This window comes from Mesocricetus auratus, unplaced genomic scaffold, assembly GCF_017639785.1.
Source record: "Mesocricetus auratus isolate SY011 unplaced genomic scaffold, BCM_Maur_2.0 Super-Scaffold_100037, whole genome shotgun sequence".
NCBI classification, from domain to species: domain Eukaryota; kingdom Metazoa; phylum Chordata; class Mammalia; order Rodentia; family Cricetidae; genus Mesocricetus; species Mesocricetus auratus.
The window spans coordinates 8,515,383-8,537,368 of NW_024429215.1; the positions used below are offsets into that span (position 1 = coordinate 8,515,383).

The 21,986-nt window shown below is 56.3% G+C and overlaps 1 protein-coding gene across 5 annotated transcripts; it reads left to right on the forward strand.

Moving 5' to 3' along the window:
* Positions 1-256: 256 nt before the first annotated feature.
* On the forward strand, positions 257-18,061 carry Epn1 (epsin 1). Of its 5 annotated transcripts, none has more exons than XM_013123722.3 (12): positions 257-394; positions 1,868-2,043; positions 3,400-3,729; positions 9,321-9,570; positions 12,277-12,401; positions 12,728-12,802; positions 13,355-13,438; positions 14,892-15,195; positions 15,508-15,618; positions 15,749-15,835; positions 17,056-17,313; positions 17,458-18,061. In XM_013123722.3, the coding sequence occupies exons 3-12, from the start codon at positions 3,502-3,504 to the stop codon at positions 17,664-17,666; spliced, it is 1,731 nt and encodes a 576-aa protein (XP_012979176.1). In that variant the 5' UTR covers positions 257-394; positions 1,868-2,043; positions 3,400-3,501; the 3' UTR covers positions 17,667-18,061. The 5 variants fall into 5 exon arrangements, with proteins under 5 accessions (XP_012979176.1, XP_012979177.1, XP_040589794.1 ...); XM_013123723.3 differs by having other exon boundaries at positions 1,868-1,974; XM_040733859.1 differs by lacking the exon at positions 257-394 and adding an exon at positions 534-552 and having other exon boundaries at positions 1,868-1,974.
* Positions 18,062-21,986: the final 3,925 nt, after the last annotated feature.

A 21,986-nucleotide genomic window follows, 5' to 3' on the forward strand; every position in this document is an offset into this window, starting at 1 on the left:
GCTGAATGTGTTGATGCGGAAGTGACGCAAGCCTATGCGGACGCAGGGCCGTGCGCCGGAAGTGATGCCAGGGCGGGTTTGGTCGCGGAAGCAGAGGCCGCCGGGCGAGGTGCAGAGGGCGGGGTGCGCGGGGTCACTTCCGTTTCCGGTCCGCCGCCACCTTCGGTTGCTTCCCGTCTGCTCGGCGGCTCCCCTCCCCCCGCCCGGCTCTCCGCGCCCCTCCCGGGCGCCGGGGCGGCGGAGCCGTGGCCGTGCGGCCGTCCGTGCGTCTGCGCGTGCGCCCGTGCGCACCTCTGCCTCCCGCAGCCCGGCGCGCGTCCCGCGACACCGAGGCCGAGCGGGGGCAGAGGGCTGACCGTCATGACCCCCGGGATCCCGGTGTGAGCGGGCCGAGGTGAGAGAGGGCGCAATGCTGGCCTCCGTCGCGGCGAGTCCGCTGTCCCGGCCTGGGCCGCCACGCGCGGGTCCGGCCAGCCTCGGAGCCGGTGTTCCAGCCGCTGAGGGCTTGTGGCTGCATTTTTGCCGCTCTGCCCGGGTCGGGTCTGCCTGCCGGTGTGTGTCTCTCCTGGGATTGTCAGCGTCCCCGTCCCGCGCGGCCCTGTTGCTTGTGTTGCCCTGTCTGTGTGTTTCGGCGTTTGTGCAAAAGGCTTTGGAGATCCCAGTGCCGTGTGTCTGTGTCCCGGATCGGAGGCTCCGTGGTCCTGTCAGGGCACCGTCCGTGTCTTTTCTGGGTTTCTGTGTCTTCCTTTCCCCAGACCTGTCTCCCTCTGCTGCATGTTTCTCCCCCGGTCTTCACGTGTCATCTTTGTCACCATTGCTATGGTCCCCAGGCCCCAAGCTCCTTTCCAGGAGCCTTTTGCTTTGGCTGAGGATGCGCTCGCTCCCTTCTCCCAGGTGGTGTGGGTAGGAGCTCTGGCTGTGGAATCCAGACCCCTGCTGCTTGCCTCCGACTCCAGACCTATTTCCTAGTCTTCTAAATGGAAGCGTTCCTTCACAGTTCCCGGCACCACACTTGTAAAGTGCCTAATAGTGTCTGGCCGGGAGTTAAGTGTGTGATTACTAGGGGCTCTGGGTATTATTATTATTAGAGGTTTTTGTTTTGCTTAGTGTTTGAGACCAGTTATTTGAGTTTCCCTTGGGAGAATTTCGCTGTGTTTGCACTGTTTAACAAGCATTTCTAAATAAATTAAATTTGGAAATATTCTCAGCAGCATCTGTGAGATCTAGTATATATATGTGTGTGTATATGTATATATACATATATATATATATATTTTTTTTTTTCGTGTATGCTTGAAGTAGGTTGGTGTTAGGCTAGCCCATCTTTGGATGCTACCCTTTTGGAAATGGCTTTCTCTGATAATACTAGCAGGCAGGTGTACCGAGTGCCTACTATCTGTGGGGCATAGAACCAAGCCCTTTATATGCCCATTTTATTTAATCAGCAAGCCTGCCAGGTAGCATCCCTCCCTAATTGTATGCTGGGAATCTGTTTATTTATTTCATTAGTCAGCCTCTGTGTGCTTGCTTATCTGTCCGTGCATCTGTCCGTCCGTCCATCCATTTATTTGTGGAAACCTGTGTTTTATTTCAGGGTCCCTGTTTTCCTGCCTTACTGTTGCTTTTTTTTTTTTTTTTTTTTTTTTTGCCCGGGTTTCTGTGTGCCTCTTGTCACTCTCTTTCATGTTTGTCATATTTGTCTTGCTGTGTCTGTCTGGGTCTGGGCCTGTCTTGGGACCTAGCCACTGTGGTTTTTTTTTTTTTTTTTTTTTTTTGGCCTAGTTATGCCTGTCTGCAGGTGCTCTGTCCTCTGGCCTGAGCTCGGGGTAGAGAGCAGCCTCTCCCATTCACCTATGTCTCCCTTCAGGTTGGATCATGGTAGGGCTCAGTAACTCTCCCTCCATGGCTTGTTGGAGAGGCATAGACTGGTGATCGGAGCCTACTACTCTGGACCCAGGCTGCTCCAACTGTGAGGTGTGTGTCCCCGGGCAAGGCCTTACCTTGCTCGTGTCCCCTCCCGTGGAAAGTGGCAGTGACTCACAGGTTTGTAAGGGTGGAGTTGATAGTGTCCGACACTTAATGGGAGCCTGGGAGGGTGTAAGGCTTGTAGACGTGCTTGCTAGCATCACCCTCATTTGCTCGGTTCCTATCCTCGCCAGCCGGACACAGCACAGGTCGATTTACTTAGGTTAATCTGAAAGCTTTAGGGGCACACACTTTTAATGGCAGCACTCGGGAGGGAGGGGCGGGCAGATCTCTGTGAGTTCCAGGCCAGCCTGGTCTACAGAGCGAGTTCCGGGGCAGCCAGGGCTATGTAGAGAGATGCTGTGCCATCCCCACCCCCTCCCCGAAGTATGACTGTATGGAGGAGAAATGGGTTTGTTGCACAGTTGTGTTCTTTGGCGTTTACTGTCCAACCTTGGCTGAGCTATTTAACTTCCTAAGGCCATTGTCTGCATTCAGCATTAAATGAGATAATATGTGCCTTATGGTACAGTTGGTCCTCACTAGTGGGGACTCCTACATTCCTTATCTCTCCTCCCGTAAGCTTTGAGTTTTCCTCCCTGCCCTTGGGGACATCTAGTCCCTGGGACACCTCCCCTGGCTCCCTGCCATTTCTTTAATCCCATCGCTGGCCTCTTCTGTCGTGACTCATGTCCTAGAGGCCTTTGCTTCCCTCTTTCTCCATTTCCTTCCGGAACTGTTTATTGAATGTCTGTCCATGTGTCGTGCCCCCCGCCCCCCGCCCCCGCCCCATTTCTTTGTAGGGAAAAACCATGTACAAATAAATATTTCCACCACTATGGGTCTTAGGTCACCATAGTTTCAGAACCAGACAAATAGGTTTAAAGTCACAAGAATTCCCTCATAAGAATCCCTTTGGGAACTGTGATAATGACATTGGAGGTCGGGTGAGGGCGTGTGTGTGTGGCAGGCAGTCTCTGAGGAAGGGGGAGAAGTCATTAGCAGGATGGGGGTGGGGTGGGGGTGCTGAGAGCCGGCCAGCCTTGACTGAAACCTTCAGTTTAGTACGACCCTTATCGCACAGAACTTCATTTTGTACGGGGGGGAGGCAGGGGGACTAAAGTCCAAAGTCTGAGGCCTGCCCTCTTAGGCCGAACTGGGGCTTGGGGTCAAGGGTGTCTGACTGACATGTTCTGCCTCAGCTGGTCTGGGCCCCAGGCAGGAAGAAGCTGGGCTTGTTTGAGGAACCGAAAGGAGCATGGGCTAACTTTAAGAGAGAGGCTAAGAGGGGAGAGAGCCATTTCAGCCACTTAGCATCCTGCCCCCCCCCCCCCCCGAGTCCTAGGAAACCTCCCGAGTGGGAGGCTCAGGGACAGCTTGGGTGCTGGTTAGCCTGTGTCTCCTTTGTGCTTCCAAAGATCCTCTCCCCCTCAGATGTGGTGATCTGCCAGCATCCATTGCGGTCTCCCTCTGTGAGTCGCCTCACCTCTCCATGCCCCAGGGGGCTGGTGCCCCTTGACACCACCACCGGGCACAATGTCGACCTCGTCGCTTCGGCGTCAGATGAAGAACATCGTCCACAACTACTCAGAGGCTGAGATCAAGGTCCGGGAAGCCACGAGCAATGACCCCTGGGGCCCGTCCAGCTCCCTCATGTCCGAGATTGCTGACCTCACCTACAATGTCGTGGCCTTCTCTGAGATCATGAGCATGATCTGGAAGCGGCTCAACGACCACGGCAAGAACTGGAGGCATGTCTACAAGGTCAGCACCTGGGTGTGGTTCCTCGGGGCTGGGCCACGGGCGCGGCAGGGTGTGCCTGGCCAAGCACCGCCCCCACTGCTCAAGAGGGGCACCGCTTGAAGACTGTCCTTTCATGTTGAATCTCTTGGCGACAGACGAGCCCTCCTCAGTGTCCCTGGGGCGCTGGTTCCTAGCTCCTCCCCATTTGACCAGAGTCTGATGGTCAAGCATCTTCTGTAAAATGGTGCTGGCTTTGTGAATGACCGGATGATGTCTTTCAAGTGTCTCTGGGTGGCTGATAGCACCCAGTGCAATGCAAACATTGTGTAGTAAATATGCTGTTGCACTGTGTCGTTAAGGGAATAATGAAAGCAGGTGCATTCTGTACAGCCAGGTTTTTCTCTAAACCTGTTTCCTTTGGTCTTTCTGTGTGGCTCAGGCTGGCCTAGAATTTGCAATGATCCTTCTGCCTTCTGATGAGTTTGGGATTGCAGGCATGTGTCACCAAGCAGACATACATACTTATTCATTTAGTTAGGCTTTTATTTTATTTATTTATTTATTTTGAGATGGGGTCTTACAGAGCCCAGGCTGGCTTTGAACTCTGTTGCTGAGTGTGAGCTCCTGATCCTTCCGTGTTTGGTTTGGTCTGTTTGGTTCTGAAGGCCGTCTTTGTCCGCGTTCTGAGGTGTGTACTTGCTACACAGATGGCCTGGGGCTGTGAGCATGTGGGACCAGCACATTCGATCTCAGGTGCCTTCCCTGGAAGATTACATGGGTGTCAGGGCCGCTGGTATTCCTTGACCTGCCGTGAAAGGCGGAGAGTGTCAGGGCCAGGTTCCAGGCTTGTCAAGCATGGCGCGGGCGGTAAAGTGGAGCCCAGGGGACCTTTGGGGTGATAGAGACCACTGTGTGTTTTTGTTGCTGGTGATACTGGTTTTGAATCTAGGGCTTCACATCCATTAGGCAAATGCTTTATCATTTATTTGCACACTCAACCAGTTTTTACTTGCTACTCTGAGATAAAGTTTTGCTGAATTGCCTTGGCTGGCTGTCGACTTGCTCTGTAGTCCAAGTAGGCCTTGAACTTGTGTGAACTTCCTCGGTCTCCCAAATAGCTGGAGTTACAGGCCTACACTTCCAGGCTGCGGTGGTAGTTTGCTTTTTTAAAGCAAAACTGCTGTTAATACCCTGATGCACTTGCTTTTTTCTGGTGCTGGAGTTGCTTGGGTCAGAGGGCACATGGGTACGTAAGGTTGGTAAATGTGGTCTGGTTTTGTGTGTGAGGGGTCAGGTACCCAGATCTCAGGCTTCTTTTTAGCAGGAAATGCATCCAGGGCAGTGCTGAGCAAGTGGGTTTCAGGGTTAGCAGGAAATGCATCCAGGGCAGTGCTGAGCAAGTGGGTTTCAGGTTTGACCACTCCTCCTGGGAAGTGGGGTGCCTGCTCCTGCTTCTCACACCTTGTCCCTTCTGTCTGGAGCTGAGGGCATGGGCTGGGGCCAGCTGCCCGAATTACAGTGTGGATCATGCCAGTGATCAGGGACCTCAGGTCACGGGACCTCAGCCCAGCGGCTGGGCTACCTCCGTGGAATGGGTCTCGGAGTCACTGTTCTGAGCCAGCCCCAGATGGCGAGCATTAGTGCCTGATGTCTCTGCTTTGGAGGGTCGACTCTCCATTACAGACTGAGGTACTAGCTCTCATGGCCCCAGTTTAAAGTCCGCATGTCCTGGACTATCTGGCAGACTTCCTGTCAAGGCAGGATGGTTTTCTCTGCTTCAGGATGAGGAGACATAGTGCCGTCTACACAGTGAAGCAGAGAATTGAGGCCCGTTTCATCCCCATCACAACACACCAAGACTGGTCATAGCTTGCGTTTAATCATTGAGCAGTTCCTTCCTGAACATGCAGTGAAATCCTAGGTGGCATTTACTCTGCTGGAGTCTGGGGTTTTATAAAAAGCCCAGTGTCACAAGCAAGCCCTTGCAGGGTGAGGAGGGAGGGGTGGGGCTGCAGGGCTTTAGTGGGGGTGGAGGGGCCCAGAGTATGCTGTTCCAGTGCCCAGAGGGGAGGGGAGTTCAGGGGCTGTGCATGGGCTTCTGAAGTCAGCTGCTTCCTGAGGTGGTGGGAGTCCAGGAGGGGCCGAGTCTGATTCCCGTGTTCATTTCTGCTTCTGGCCTTGCTGTGGCTCCAGCCCTTAGGCAGCTCTCGGGCAAGTAGAGGGTGGCCTGTTGGAGTTGGAGGGACCAGTTGAGGACCCTATAGCCTCCAGCAGTCAGAGAAGACTTCCTGGAAGAGGCTGCCAGGCTGCTCACAGGTCCCGATCATTATTATTATTATTATTTTTGAATATAGCCCTGGCTGTCCTGGAACTCACTCTGTAGACCAGGCTGACTTCAAACTCACAGAGATCCGCCTGCCTCTGCCTCCTGAGTTCCCCAGGAAAAAGGGGTGTGCCACGATGCCTGGCTTTAAAAGATTCTTTTTTTTTTTTTTTTTTTTTTTTTTGGTTTTTTCGAGACAGGGTTTCTCTGTGGCTTTGGAGGCTGTCCTGGAACTCGCTTGGTAGTCCAGGCTGGTCTCGAACTCACAGAGATCCGCCTGCCTCTGCCTCCCGAGTGCTGGGATTAAAGGCATGCGCCGCCAACGCCCGGCTCTAGATTTACCAAAACTATGACTCCTGTACAGAAAAGTCTCCGCTCTCTAGGCACAGTCCTCTGGGTGCTGACAAATGTACATTTTATAGCTATTCTCCGGTCTAGACAGCCGCTTTGCCTCTGAGTTCTGATTGTGTGGTCCCCGTGGCAGGGCTCCTGGGGTGCTGGGCGTGGCTCTGAGTACTTGCAAAGACCCATCCCATGCGGCTATGTTGGTGTCCTGCTTGCTTTGAATCTCTGGTTCCTTATGCTGCTTGTGGTGACACTGTGGGTCTAGTCGCCTTGTGGAGAAGGAAGATGTGTGTAGGGGCCTGGCAGTTTGAGAGTAGAGAACTGTGGTCCACTGCTTGTGGTGACACTGTGGGTCTAGTCGCCTTGTGGAGAAGGAAGATGTGTGTAGGGGGCTGGCAGTTTGGGAGTGGAGAACTGTGGTCCCCTGCTTCGTCCTATGATCTCGGGAATCAGTCTCCCCAGGCTTTATCTTACACCAGCTCGAAGTCAGCAGAGTGTAGACGGGGCCAATCCTATGTGCACTACCTGCTTTGTAAGTAAAGTTTTATTGGAACAGGGCCAGGCCCCTGCAGCCACCATTGTGGAATAGTTGGACAGAGACTGTGTGGTGTGAAAAGAGAATGATTTATCACCAGGACCTTTATAGAGAAAGGTGCTGACCCTGTTTTAAATGTTTGTTGTAATATAGGAGGACTTCCGTTCTGGTGGAACGGATTTAGCACTTAGCAAGCTCCGTGGGTTATCTATTTGGGATCATCCAGTTGCCAGCACTCAGAAAAACCCGGAGCTTTTCATTGACGTGTAGCAGATCAGCTAAATCATGAGTGCAGAACCCGATGAGCTTGTGCGAATGTGCACACCTGTGGAGCCTCCTCCCCGAGGGAGAGAGAGGACCTGTTTGGTTTCCTAGGAGGCATCCTCGTGACATCCCTCCCCAGGGGCACTGTGCTGTCTGTGAGGTTTGTCCTGGAACTTGTTAGGTACGGGACCAGCAGGTGTGCTTTGGGGTCTCTTCCTTTGCTCCCCGGGGCTGGGGTGATGGTCTCTGCTTGTCTGTTGCATGTAGCAGTTGTGTCGCTGATAGACTGATACTCTGTATCGCTGGGTAGCCCCGGGGCATTTGCAACAGTTTGCTTGTGGGCGGCACTGCGCCTGGGCATTTGGGTGGTTTCCTGCTTTGTAGCCTTCAGCTGCAGTTCCAAAGTCCAGAGGGCTGCCAGGTGAAGGTGTCTCACACCCGTGTGGCACAAGGGGCGATGTCCACTGAAGTGAAGTCGTTTATATGCCGTGCTCCAGTCCCAGTTTGCCTGGCTGTTGACAGAGCTCCCCTCTGACAAAATTCGTAGGTGTGCCCCGTGCAGTGGCTTTCTAGTCCCAATCAGGAAGGTTCTGGATTCCAAAGCACAAGGGCCCCAGGCCTGCCTCTCTGCCTTTCCCCTTGGGGTGTAACCGTGCATGGAAATCTTTCTCCTCTGAGAGTAAACACTCCCACCAGGGCCAGTCGGGGACTAATCAGATGTAAATACTCCCCAGAGAGCCTTTCCACAGCTGGGTGGTGGCCTATATCCGCAATCCCAGTTCTCAGGAGCTTGAGGCCAGCGTGCGTAGTCGACGACGTAGCAAATCACTGTAACTGTCTGCCCGCCCCCCCCCCCCCCCCCAGCTCTAATGAGGTGCAGCCTTGTCTGTGGCAGTTTTCACCGTTTAGACAGTGCTTAGCTCCTGTGGCTGCCTCCCTCCTCCTCTGCCACATTTCTTCCCATTCCTTTCTACACCTGAGTTTAGGGGACTCCGGGGAAGTCTCTGTGGTCACCTGCTTTTCTCCTTGCACAGTGACTAAGCCTTTTTCAGAGTCTCATAGGGACCCTGACCCTGCCATTGCTCAGGAGACAGGCCTGGAGTCAGACCTCTCCTCAGGTTGCTTATTCGCTTCAGTGTCTTAAGTTCATTTAATTTTACCTTATGTGGATGAGTGGTTTGCCTGTATCTATGTGTGTGGACCGCTTATGTGCCAAGTGCTTGCAGAGGTCAGAGAGAGCCTTAGACCCCCGCAGCTGGAGTACATATGGTTGCGAGTCACCTGGTGAGTGCTGGGAATGGAACAGGGGTCCTCTGCGAGAGCAAGTGCTTTTAACCGCCCGGCCATCTCTCCAGCCCCGGCTATTAGTGCTCTTTCTCTCTTAAGTACGTCATTTCATTTTGCTGAAAAGGGAATTTGTTTGCATATTGCAAAATGGGAAAGGTACCAAAGGATGCAGCTGAGCGACGGTGCGTCCGCTCCGTCTGTCATTCCCGGTGGTGTGTCTGGCTTGGGGGCTTATCCTTTCTAGAACTAGAAGGCTCATGTAACATGTCACTCCTTTAGGAGCAGGCCGTCTCTTCATCCTTGAGACGCCTGCACTTTGGTTTGGTTTGGCTCTGTTGCTCCAGATTTGGCCTTCAGGTCGTGGGGCATGTTTTGTGGTCCTAAGTGGTGCCCAGCTTGGCTGCATTGGTGGCTGCCGCCCTGTCTTCTGTGTCGTTGCTAAGTGAACTGCATAGAGCCTATGCACAGCGGTTAGCTTTTTGGAGTGGCCCGTTCAGTGGCATCGGGTGTGTTGAGCGCTGGCAGCCACACCCCTGGCTGGTAGGTAGATGACCCCGCTGAAGATCCCCCACTCATCTCACGGCCCCCGCCATCTCTGTCTGTCTGCAGTAGTGCCTTCTGGACTTCATACCCGCGGGACCACACACGGTGTGACCTTCGTGCCTGGCCTCTCAGGGGGCACAGTGCGATGTAGCTCTTGGTGGCCTGTGTGCCCGCTTCTCCCCTTCTTAGGTCTGCCCCACACTCTGCTGTGTGGGCAGCTGCCCCCGGCCCGAATGCTGCCGCCCCCCCTCCCCCGCCTTTAGTCCCTTCCCAGTGGAGTTCCGCGTCGGTGACTGGTGTGCCTGCGCCTTGCAGGCCATGACGCTGATGGAGTACCTCATCAAGACGGGCTCTGAGCGTGTGTCCCAGCAGTGCAAGGAGAACATGTACGCGGTGCAGACGCTGAAGGACTTCCAGTATGTGGACCGTGATGGCAAGGACCAGGGTGTGAATGTGCGCGAGAAGGCCAAGCAGCTGGTGGCTCTGCTGCGGGATGAGGACCGGCTTCGGGAGGAGCGCGCCCACGCGCTCAAGACCAAGGAGAAGCTGGCACAGACTGCCACGGGTGAGGCTTCTCTCCCACTGCCGGCCGTCCCTGACAGCTCGGCTCTGTCCTCTGTTCCTGTGGGCCCATCCCCGCTGACCCACCCCTTTCCTCCCTCGTGCGGTGGCCTCAGACTCTGGGCATTTTGTTCAGCTTGCCTGCAGTTCTGTTGAATGCCTCCTTTGGACCCAGGTGTGTCCAGACCCCGAGGGCAGCCTGCAGAGTCCCTGACCCCTGCCGTGGTCCTCGGGGCGTTCAGGCACGTGCATCTTTGCAGGTTGCTTGGGGCTCGGGGCTCCCCAGGTGCAGGGGTAGGTCAGCCCCTGATGGGGACAGTCACGTTCATCATGCCTGATGGGGCTGCCAGTCCGGTCTTCTGTAGATTGGCCTTCTAGCTAAAGGGCAGTGTCACAGGAAGGAGGTCAGCCCCGTGGGTGAGGGGACAGCCAGGGTCATGGCAAGGCCTGAGAGTCTACTTTTGGAGATCTTAGAATGGTGTTTGCAGGTGGCGAGTTCAGGTGCTTGGGTGGTGATGAACATTTAAAGAGAAACACAAGTGGCGTAAGGAGGTGGTTTGTCCTGTGTCTCGAGGCTGGGGTCTGTGTAGTGACGTGCTCAGGGGCAGGTGTGAGGTTTCTTTTTTATCGTGCTGAGGGAGCAGGGTGGAACATTAGGGAGACTGGAGGGCTGCTGTGGACACGGAGTTGGCATGCGCTTGTGGGGATGGGGGTGAGCTGAGTTGAACCTTCCGTGGCAGATGGAGCCAGGGGCCTGCGACCTCGGTTCTGGCTGGAGGCCTCCTGTCTGGTGCAGCGTCGCATTTGGGGTCAGTGTTTTCTCCCACTCAGAGATGCTGTGGGGACACTTACTCCTCGGGATGCGCTCAGCCAGGATGTAAAGCAGGGGGTGCCTCGGAGGGAAGGAACAGGGAGGACCAGGAGTGGCCAGCAGGGGTAGGGAGTGGAGGAAGGCAGCTCTAACGCAGGACCGGGCTGGGTGGAGGAGGCTTGTCTGTAGCAAGGAGCATGCCTGGTTGGCTTCATGGAAGGCGTGCGGTGTGCATGCGTATGTACGTATGGGTTGCACATGTGGGTAAATGACTGCACTTAGACCCACATGTGCGTGGAGACCGGCTGGCGTTGGTCCCTCTGCACCCTGCTCTTTTTGATGCATGGACCCAGTCAAACCCAGAGCTCACCAGTATGCTAGCTAGTCTTGTGAGCCGGCTAGACCTGGAGAGCCCGGCTGTCCGTCTCCCTAGGCTGCAATTACTAGTGAACCGTCAAGTCTACCTAGCATTTAGGTGGCTTCTGGGGATCTGAACTCTGGTCCTCATGCTTGTGAGGCAAGTTTTTAACCACTAAGCTATCTTCCTAGTTCCTAGATGTGGCCAGGCTCCTGAGGGACCAGGCGACGAGCAGCCTGAGGCGCGTGCTTCTCCTGGCCCACATGTCAATAATGGGCCGGGCTACGTGCTCCCTGCTCTCCCGTCATGGACTCCGAAATTGGGATTGAGTTTTTTATTTGCTTGTTTGGTTGTTGTTTTTTGAGACAGGGTTTCTCTGTGTAGCCCTGGCTGTCTTAGAACTCGCTCTGTAGACCAGGCTGGCCTCAACTCACAGAGATCCGCCTGCCTCTGCCTCCCGAGTGCTGGGATTAAAGGGGTGCGCCACTACCCCCTGGCTTAAGTTGGAATTTCTCAGCGATTTTTGTATGTCTTGACGTGCTCTTTCATTTTCTTTCTCAACTATTTAAAAAGCCGGCTTTGGCCACGGGCCATAGGCTGCTGACCCATGTCCCAGAGCCAGCTGCTTGGAGCGGAAGGAGCACTGCTCCGCGGGCTGGAAAGGGTTGGGCCACCACAGGGAGCATGGAGCTGGCTGGTTGGTGTGGGAAGCTCTCGTGTTGCTGGGTGATGTCCATCGCCTCTTGAGGCGGGAAGGCGTGAGGTGGGCCTCCAGCGGGCAGGAGCCTTCAGGTGTTTGCACAGCAAAGGTTTGGCCACCTCCCGAGGGTGGCATGCAGGATCTCTCCTAGGGTGAAAGTGCTTCCGGGGCAGGAGCAGTCAGCTTCCTGTGGTGTGTGGATCTGCCCTGAAGCCCTGCTGGGGCAGGTTTAGAGAGCCTGGCCTCTTGTCTGAGAATCGGGAGCCTCCACCGAGCCTGCAGACTGTACCAGTGCCTGGCGGCAGGCCTGGAGAAATGAGGGAAGATGCCGATTGTACGGCCTGGGGTCTTGTTTCCGCTTGGGAGTACACCCTTGACCTCTCCTGTCCTCTGCTGGCCTTGGAGTCCCTCTTGACCTAGATGCGGCCTGTGCCTCCTGTCTCCTTGTCCTCCTGACACCAAGGGTTCTTGTTCCTTTTGTTGGGCTCCACAGTCTGGACAGGTGTTGCCTTCCCTCCTAAATTCCAGCTGTTCCTGCCGGGGCTGCAGTTCTGCTCGGAAACAAGGGTCTAGTCTGCTCTCTTGGCGTTCTAGCCTGGGAAACTAGGGAGGATCCCTCTGGAGGCCTGGGCCCTGCTGCCCGTCAGCACCCTGGTCTTCCCCTTGGTCTGAGCTGCTTGCTGTTCTAAGGGTGGGGCTGCCCCAGACGCTGGCTCCATTCGTTTCCCTTCCCGCCTGGCCCTCAGAGGCCTGGGGAGGGGCGCCGTGCTGGGGTCTGTCAGTGCTGTCAGTGCTTTCGCAGCTCTGGGTGACCTGTGTCTGAATGTCTCCCTGTCTCCAGCCTCCTCAGCAGCTGTGGGTTCTGGAGCACCCCCCGAGGCGGAGCAGGCCTGGCCGCAGAGCAGCGGGGAGGAGGAGCTGCAGCTCCAGCTGGCCCTGGCCATGAGCAAGGAGGAGGCTGACCAGGTACAGGGCGCTGCAGAGGGAGAGGGGCTGACTTCTGTCCCGCCATCTTGTCCTCATGCCTCTCCCGCATCGCCTCACTCCCTCTCCCGGCTCCGCCCTGTCTCTTCTCTGGTGTTTCCTGCTCCTCCAGCCCCTGGGTCTCTGCACTCTGGCACCAGGTGCCCAGTTCCTTCTCTGCCCGTGCTCACCTGTTTGAGAGAACCGCTGTCCCTTCTTTCTTGATGTCGCTCAGCCCTGGCCCGCTGTCCCTCGGTCGGCCTGCCTCTCTGCCTGTTACTCTGGCTCTGGCTTCCCCTGCCCTGCCCCTCATACTTTCTCTCCGCCAGCCCCCGTCCTGCGTGCCCGAGGATGACGTCCAGCTCCAGCTGGCCCTTAGTTTGAGCCGAGAGGAGCACGATAAGGTCAGAGTGGCCTCCCTGCCCCTTCCTGCAGCGCCTCCCCCAGACACGGGTGCACTCGCTCCCTGCAGCGCCTCCCCAGACACGGGTGCACTCGCTTTCAGCCCTCAGTCCAGCAGCTTCAGCTGTAGAAACTGTGGTCCAGACAGACGGCAGGGTGGGCGCCCAGGACCCTGGGTAGATCTGCCGCAGCTGCCGGGGGCCCAGGTATCCCTAAGTCCTGAACCTCAAGCAGGAGACCAGGATGAGAGAGAGGGTCACTCGCTCTTCCTGGGTCCCAGTGTTTGCTGAGCTGTTTTCACAACCAGGTAGCGCCCGACGCAATCCCCTTCCCTCCCGCCGTAGATCACCCCAGTTCCTCTGCCCGACCCTTGCCCCAGGTGTCCCGTTCCCATCCACATTCCATACGTCGTCCTCATGCCGTGTTAACTTTCCCTGTTTTGTTTTCCGAGTGGGAGAGAGGGCGGCTGGGTGGGGGCTGCAGGCCGGGCCAGCTGCCCCGCCCCGGCTCCTGTTCTGAACCCTGCCTTGTCCGGCTGCTTCTGCCTCCCGTAGGAAGAACGGATCCGTCGTGGGGATGACCTGAGGCTGCAGATGGCCATAGAAGAGAGCAAGAGGGAGACGGGGGGCAAGGAGGAGGTGAGTGCGCGTGTGCTGTGCCCCTGGGTCCCCAGCTCCTGCCCTGCAAAGTGCTTAGCCGGGTGCACACCTGCTCTGCCCGCCCATTGCCTCCCGGGGGCCACAACAGCAGACGGGCAGCTGAGGCAGGGCGGACTCCCCTGTTCATACAGACCGTTTTGCCGGATGCCATCCGGAGACCCTGTCCGCCGCCTGAGCCTCCCCCGACCAAGGCACAGAGTGGTTGGTCTGTCACCCTGTGCTCACAGCTGTGTGGTAGACTGTCTAGAGCCCGCTCCCTTCCTGGCCACGGGCAGCTGTTTTCTCATGGTTCTGAGTAGACAGGGTTAGGCCAGGCAGTCTTTCCGATCTTTCTGTGAGGACCGGCTGCCCTGGGGGCTGAGCCTGGCGACAGCAGCCGCAGCCGAGGCAACAGCACCAGCGTTGTAGCTGCTCCCGTCAGGCTTCTGTCCTGAGTGCCTTTGTAACTCTGCGTGCCCTCAGCCTAACCTGCTCCCAGATCAGGGCTTAAAGAGTAGGTTTGTCGCCGTGTGATTAGCCAACGAGACTTTTATTAATTTTATTTTTGAGTCAGTGTTTCATGTAGCCCAGGCTGGCCTTTAACTCGGTGTAGCCGGAACGACCTTGGATTTCTGATCCTTGCTCCCCCCCCCCACCCCCCCCCCCAAGTGCTGGGGTTTATATGCGTGCGTTACCATGCATGATTTTCTACCTGGCTGGGGATTGAACCCGGCCTGGGCTTTGTGCATCCTAGACAAGGACGCTGCCAGCTCCAGGCTCCAGTCCAGTGTGGCTTTCTTGGTAGGCAGTGGTGTCTGCTCAGGCTGGCTTTAGGCCTTGGAGGTCCTGCATCTGGCTGTGGGAGACTCACTTGTTTCTGCCTCTGCCCTTTACACCCTGAGTGTAAGTGCGGCCACTTGGGGAAAGCTGGCTTGACTGGCCTCTGTCTGAGCCTGGCTGCCTCATGGGCTCCGATGGGGGTGCGCGTGTGAGCATATGCGGGGCATCTCCACCTTCAGATGAGGCCTTTAATGGACAGCTTTACATGCCTGCCCTCTGATCACCGGGGCATTGCTTCGGTGTCTGCACACCGACAGGCAGCTGTAGACAGGCAGCCCTGCATGGTGGTCACTGCAGGACATATGGTCAGGGTGACCTGGTGGGAGTCCAGGGAAGGCTGTGGGGGGGACTGGGCTAGCGCAGTTTAGAAATCTGACCCAGGCACACAGTGCATGAGGGAGGGCTTGCAGCTCTGCCGGCCCCAGGGAGGAGGGAGGGCTTCACCCCATCTTCACTGGAGGACCCAGGTGCCTTTTGGAGGAGGACCGGGGTAGGGCGGTGGGGGAGATAGATGGTGGGCAGACCGGGAGTTGAGAGGGGGCGGCGCTTCCTGTGGTGGCCTCCTCACTGTTTCTAGCTCTCTTTCCTCGTCCCTTCTCTTCTCTTCCCACAGTCCTCTCTCATGGATCTTGCTGACGTCTTCACAACCCCAGCCCCTGCACAGGCCTCAGACCCCTGGGGGGGCCCAGCCCCTGTGGCTCCTGCCGTCCCTCCGGCTGCTTCTGCCTCAGACCCCTGGGGGGGACCCGCCGCCCCTCCAGCTGCTGATCCTTGGGGCGGTCCAGCCCCCACACCGGCCTCTGGGGATCCCTGGAGGCCTGCAGCCCCTACAGGGCCCTCTGTAGACCCTTGGGGTGGGACCCCGGCTCCCGCAGCTGGAGAGGGATCCACACCTGACCCATGGGGAACCTCCGATGGTGAGCACGGCCAGCTGTCTGTCCCTTTAGGAAGGGATGCCCTGGGCACGGTGCAGGCCTTTAGAAGGACAGGGCAGAGAGCGGGCTGGGGCACGTTGGCTCTGTGAAGTTGAGTAAGGAGGGCTGTAAAGGGACAAGGGGTGGGGAGGGCGAGGGTCCCGTGGGTGGGCCTGACCCTGGCTGGTTAAAGCGCACGTGTGTGGGCAGATGGGCCTGAACGGGGGCTAGTCATTTGTGTGGTTTGCCACCGATTGAGAAGCAGCTGTCCAAACAGGAGGGGCTGCTCATCGAGATGTCCCCTTCGTCGTCTAGGTGGGGCCCCCGTCAGTGGACCCTCATCTTCTGACCCTTGGGCACCTGCCCCGGCCTTCTCAGATCCCTGGGGAGGCTCCCCTGCCAAGCCCAGCAGCAACGGCACTGCAGGTACTGACTGCCCGTGCTGGGCTAGCGGCCGTCCAGGCGGGGGCTGGCCCGACGTGGGCCCCGAGGGGGGAGGAGGCTGAGGTGGAGTCCCCGGGCAGGTGCTGAGCCTCTCGCATCTTGGCCTCCACAGCCGTCGGGGGCTTTGACACGGAGCCCGATGAGTTCTCAGACTTTGACCGGCTCCGCGCTACCCTGCCGACCTCTGGGAGCAGCACGGGTGAGTCACCCCTCCTCACCCCTCCTCACCCCTCCTCAGTACCCCCCACCTGGTGCTTCCTTGTCTCTGCTTTGCTCGGGTGGTGCCTGCTGTGCTTGAGGGTGTGGGATGCACATGATAGAGTGAGTCAGATCCAGCCACCCCTCGTCACAGAGAGGTGTAACTATGGAAACCCATCCGCGCGCTCCTGTCTGACCTGTTTCTGCCTCCGGTCATTCCTTGAATGGGGACAGGACTTGGAGAAACGGCCTCAGTCGCAGTGTTGCGCCCTCTGCCCGGTGCTCCTCACTTCCTTCTCCCTGGCTGTCTTTTGCTTAGCCGTGCGTCTCTGAGGCCTTGGAGCAGACTAGCACAGCCACCTTGCTTGGTAGCTGAGGGCAGAGTCAAGTGTGGGCCTGGGCCTGCCTGGGTGTTACCCATAGCCGCTGATGGGGGCTGGTTACCCAGTCTGTCCTTCAACCTGTGATCCTCCTGCCTCAGCCCCGATACCTGCAATTATAGACGTATTCCCCATCTTTTTCTTTCCTTGGGACACTGGGATTGAACCCTTGTTGCTCATGCTAGGCAAGTACGTGCCTTACCCTTGAGCTCTCGGTTCAGTCTTATGGATCTATGTATGTATGTATGTATGTATGTATGCATGTATGTATGTATGTATGAATGTATTTTGACAGGCTCTTGCTGTATTTATTCCATAGCTTAGGCTGGCCTTGAACGTTCGATCCTTCCACCTAATCCTCCCAAGCCCTGGGATTACAGGCTTGCACCCCCGGGGTTGGCTGTATTTCCTGTATTTGAGCCAGCTTGCACTAATTTAAATGCTGGCTGTGGTGTAGAAAGTGTTTCCATTTGTTAATCCCCAGAGGGAAGACGTCTGCCCTGTATCCCGTAGATGTCATGAATTGTCCCAGGGTCATGGGTATCTGCCAGGTTTCTACACTGTAAAATTTCATATGGGCTTTGTAGCTGGAGTACTCCCTTGGGGGAGTCGCTCCTTTGAGACTGGTGGTGTCCCCTAGGCAGCCATCAGAGACTGTCCTTCCTGAAATTGACATCTTGATTCCCTCTAACTGCTCACAACAGTGAGACCCTCATAGTTTGGAGTGCAGGCTCAGCTCAGCCTGCCACTGTGTAATTCTGTTCCTCCCGAGCTCTCCACCCGCCCCATCCCAACTCAGGGTGGGCCTGCAGTCTGCGAGCAGTGCTCTGGCTTCTTGCAGGGGAACTGGAGCTGCTCGCAGGAGAGGTGCCCGCCCGCAGCCCAGGTGCATTCGACATGAGTGGGGTCGGGGGCTCTCTGGCTGAGGCTGTGGGGAGTCCCCCACCTGCTGCGACCCCAACTCCTACCCCCCCCACACGGAAGACTCCGGAGTCATTCCTAGGCCCCAATGCAGCCCTCGTGGACCTGGACTCGCTGGTGAGCCGGCCAGGCCCCACGGCGCCAGGAGCCAAGGCTTCCAACCCATTCCTGCCAAGCGGTGAGTATGGAGTGTGGAGCTCCTGCAGCCTTGGTGCTGCCTCTGGTCTCTCCAGAGAAGTGTCGTGAGGCAGGCTTGTTTCTCTCCACCGGGGCTGTATCACTAGCTAACTGCTTCCTGTGTCTATCTGTTTTCTCGTTGCAGGAGCTCCGGCCACCGGCCCCTCCGTCACCAATCCTTTCCAGCCAGCACCCCCTGCAACGCTCACTCTGAACCAGCTCCGTCTCAGTCCTGTGCCCCCAGGTCCTGGAGCGCCACCCACCTACATTTCTCCTCTTGGTGGAGGCCCTGGCCTGCCTCCCATGATGCCCCCGGGACCCCCAGCCCCCAACACTAATCCCTTCCTCCTATAATCCAGGGTAGGAGGGAGGCCTGGTTCAGCTGGCTTCCCTAATGTCTGCTCCCTGGGAGATCAGTGTTGTGAGTGCATGTGAAATGGGGGGCCCTCCCCTCAGTGCCCTCCCCCTCCTGGGGCCCACTCACACTACACCCTCTTCCCTAGTCCCCAACCCACCTCCTCCTGAGAAAAACTGGACCTGGGGGACTGGGAGGGGAGCTGGCCAGAGGAGGACTTTTTCTGTGGCATTAGATGGGGAGGGACAGCTGGGGTTCCCCCACCCATTCCACTTTCCTCCAAACTCCGACAACCCCCAATCAGTGTTTGAGCCTCCTCGTTCCCTTGGCACCCCTTGGTGAATCCTTGGTGATGATTTTGGCAACTTCGGGAATAAATGGCAATTCTCATGGGTGTGGCTCTCCCAAATTCCCATCCGCTATTCATGTGTCCCCGAGAAGCTTGTCTTCCAGGGCAGGCTCGGAATTGGGACTGAGTCACCTCTTGACACCATCTGGGAGCTAACCTTCCTGAAGCATTGAATTCCCCGATTCAGTTCCCGGAGCTGGGGTGGTCTGCGTGAGGGCGGGGAGGGACCTGGGCCATGGCCAGGCTGTGGCTCTTTGTAGGAGCACACAGCCTCTGGTGAGTGTCACACGCACACAGACACTCAGGGCTCGGTGAAGATGGTGATGGCACTAAGCATTCTTGCCAAGAACTAGTAATACTGCACACGTGTCACTGGTGTCACTGAGTCTTGCACAGGGAACACTAATTCACCCCAGCACTCTTTGGAGGCCTTGTTAGCCTCTGCTGGCCAAATCCAGTGGCCACTGCTGTGTTCTTGTCATGGGCTGGGCCACATTTGGTAACTATGCTCCTGCCAACTTGATACACAGATAGACATTTGCCGGCAGTGTTGGTCCGTGTTTCCTGGCCTTTCCTCCTAGCTGGAGTGAGTCTCGCGTTGACTGCCGAGGTCATCTTAACAACAGTTCCATTGATGGAAGGCTGGGTGGGAGGCAGGCCAGCGCAGGTGTAGACTTCTCTCTCCTTGTGTGGAGGGAGGCTCGGGGTGAGATGGATAGCCGCATCACCGTGACTCTTGTTACCATGCTGGAGCCTAGCGCTGCCATTCCCAGGCCAGGTAAGGTACCCTAAATAGTGTCTAGAGAGGATGTACCTGGGAGACCATAGTCAAGGGCTTTGGGAACGACTCCGGGCGGTGCCCTCTATAGGCTGTAGAGCAAAAGTGTCACAATGCAAGTTATTTGGTTAGGAAGTGTTACTGGCTGTGGGGTGGTTACTGGCGCTGACAACAGGGAGCACACTGGTCCCCTTTGGTTCCCTCCTCTAGGCCAAGGGTGTTGGCAAGGTTGAATGGATGGCAGAAGTGGCTGCCACTCCACAGATACGAGGCTGTCCCCAGGGGCCCCGGTGCTCCGTCGGGGTCAGGTAGGTTTGGTAGATGTCTGCCTGGCTGAGCAGTCCACTTGAGAGCTCTGGATGTGCTGGGAGCTTCCCGAAGCCCCTCTGCTCTGGGAGTTGGGGGTACGGGGACAGTTCAGTTTTGCCTCGAGGCAGGAGGGCCCTTCCAACCCTTCACCTGGAAGGAAGTGTATTTGGTGATTTTTGTGTCTTTGAGCTTTCCACTGGTTTCAGTTCATCAGGCGCCGGAGGAAGAGGGTTCCAGTCCATTCCCTGCCCAGCCTGGTGGAGGCTAAGGTTTGATACTTTCTCCACCATCTCTTAACAAGAAAACGGGAAAGCAGCATGACCTGGAAGCCACCACTCAACCCTTTGTGTGTCCCCTTCCCATCCTCTCATCCCTTACAGTCCGGAGTGGGAAGCAACACCAGAGAGCACATCTCATTTATGCCCCTTTCCAGAATATTCCATTGTTTTAGCAGGTGCTGCCATTAAAAGAAGCCTCTGTGAGGCTCTCAGCACTTGATTGTGGAGGGATCCCCATGACTGGATACGGAATGAGTCGGCTCCTAGTAGTGAGAGGACTCTTAAGCCCCGGCTCAGCTCTAGGCATCGTGTTCGGGGTCTGGAGATCAGGCTGGGTGCAAGCAAGGCTTCAGACCTCCAGCACCCACCTAAAAAAAAAAAAAGCTTGGTGCAGCCTGTAATCCCATCTGGCTAATGAGGGGAATCGGGTGGGTGGGGGCACAGATGGTGTATCCTGGAGACTCAGTAAGTTCCAGGTTCAGTGAGAGACCCTTTCTCAAAAATGATGGTGGAGGCTGGGGAGCCGGCTCTGTAAGTAAGGCACTGGCCATGCAAGTGGGGAGACCTGTGTTCAGATGCCTGGAACTCCCCTAAGGAGAGGCAGCCGGGCATCTGGACTCCAGTGCTACTGAGAGATGGGGGCCAGGCAGGAGAAGCCCTGAAACTTCAGGCTTAGGTCAGCTCATCTCTCTCAACAAGGTAGAAGGTAAGGACTGACACCCAAGGTCGTGTTCTGAGCATGCGCAGGCCAACAGATTGAAAGAAGCAGATGGTGGCTGGGGGGGGACACCCACCTGGTGCTCAGGCACGTGGGCATCCGATCTGTGTGTATTGTGTACGCACACAGAAGATTACTACGGTCAGGGGCCTTTATGACTGGGCCTTACACTGGGACCAAGAGACTTGGCGGAGACGAGCAGGTGGGTCTGTGGCTGGAAGATGACTAAGGAAGTAACAGGGCTTGGGATTGGTTTGTTTTTCAAGGCCGTTTTTCTGTATAGCTTCTGAGCCTGCCCTGGAACTCACTCTGTAGGCCAGGCTGGCCTCAAACTCATGGAGGTCCACCTGCCTCTGCCTCCCGAGTGCTGGGATTGAGTTTTTAAAAAAACTATTTGCATTTTATGTACATTGGTGTTTTGCCTGCATGTATGTCTGTGTGAGGGTGTCAGATCCCCTGGAACAAGAATTCCAACAATTGTGAGCTGCCATGTGGTTGCTGGGAATTGAACCCAGGTCCTCTGGAAGAACAGCCAGTGTTCTTAACCACTGAGCGATGTCTCCAGCTCCTTGGGGTTGATTCTTGTTGAATGGGGACTAGATAACACGTGGGGTGGGGGTGGGGTGGTTGCCTTAAGGGTCATAAGGGGTGAGGGGCTCCTGCTGAACTGAACTCACGCTCAGGGTTGACCTATATGTTGGGAAGGGGTGTGTGGGTATCTCTCTGACCTGGGTATCCGTGCAGCGGGGCTGGATGAGCAGATCCCATGGCAGAACTCTCCTGGGTAGTAGAGTTGGCGAGAGGGACTCCTACATTTGATCCACAGATCAGTGCCTAGCTGGATCCTCCCCGGCTCTCTGGTTGACACGGGAGATTGATGGGCTTGGTCGGTTTATCAGCTGCCTCACTTGGAAGCTCTAAGTGGCTTCCAGGGACTCTGCCACCACCAATGGTTTCCTGCGGTCTCCCAGCATATCACCACGCATGGGGCATGCGGGCCCTTCGCCGCTCTACCGAAGCAGCTTCTCTCTGGGGAACTCCGTTACTGAGACACAGACAGACCCTCTGCTGTCTGAGCACAAAACAGGAACCCACGTTTCCAGTTAGCGGGGCACTGCTGCTTTTTCTGGCCACAGGTTCTTGTAGCCAGATTTGCTGGCACAAGCCTCTGGTGGCATTGCAACCCAGTGAAAGTTCTGGCAGGCCAGCTGGCTGCGGAGCTCACCACATAGCTCTTAGGAAGGTTTGTAGTTCCCTGTAGCTACTGGTATTTTGCCGAGGTTCCAGGCAGTCACCCCCCCTACGCCTGCCAAGTGCCCCAATCCCCCTGGGAAATCCTCATTTCCTGTAGGTTTCTGACGTACTTTCCACATAGAAATTGTTATATTATCTTTTGGTTCTGGTGTGGGGGGGTGTGTCTTCAATTTCTGTTTTTATTTTTAGGTGGATAAGTGCTTTAGTCAGCATTTTAATCGGCAAAATTTAAAGAGCGCTTTTAAAATTGTGACTTAGCTGGGCATTGGTGGCACGCGCCTTTAATCCCAGCAGGAGGGAGGCAGAGGCAGGTGGATCTCTGTGAGTTCGAGGCCAGCCTGGTCTACAAATCGAGTTCCAGGACAGCCAGGGCTACACAGAGAAATCCTGTCTTGAATAAAGAAAGCAAAACAACCCCCCAAAACGTATCTTGATCAATCTACCCCTTCTCTTCCACACACTGGGTCCTCCCAACACGTCCTCCCCACCTCGATCGCCTCCTGTTTGTTTTGTGTGTGTGTGTTTTTTTTTTTTTTTTTGTTTTTGGTTTTTCAAGACAGGGTTTCTCTGTGGCTTTGGAGGCTGTCCTGGAACTCACTTGGTAGTCCAGGCTGGTCTCCAACTCACAGAGAT

What these genes read in the sequence shown, in the direction of transcription:
- Epn1 (XM_013123722.3), top strand. Translation starts at nt 3,502, where the DNA reads ATGTCGACCTCGTCGCTTCGGCGTCAGATGAAGAACATCGTCCACAAC. An exon ending in GCTGGCACAGACTGCCACGG is followed by an intron (nt 9,571 to 12,276) that starts GTGAGGCTTCTC and finishes CCCTGTCTCCAG; the next exon opens with CCTCCTCAGCAGCTGTGGGT. An exon ending in CAACCCATTCCTGCCAAGCG is followed by an intron (nt 17,314 to 17,457) that starts GTGAGTATGGAG and finishes TTCTCGTTGCAG; the next exon opens with GAGCTCCGGCCACCGGCCCC.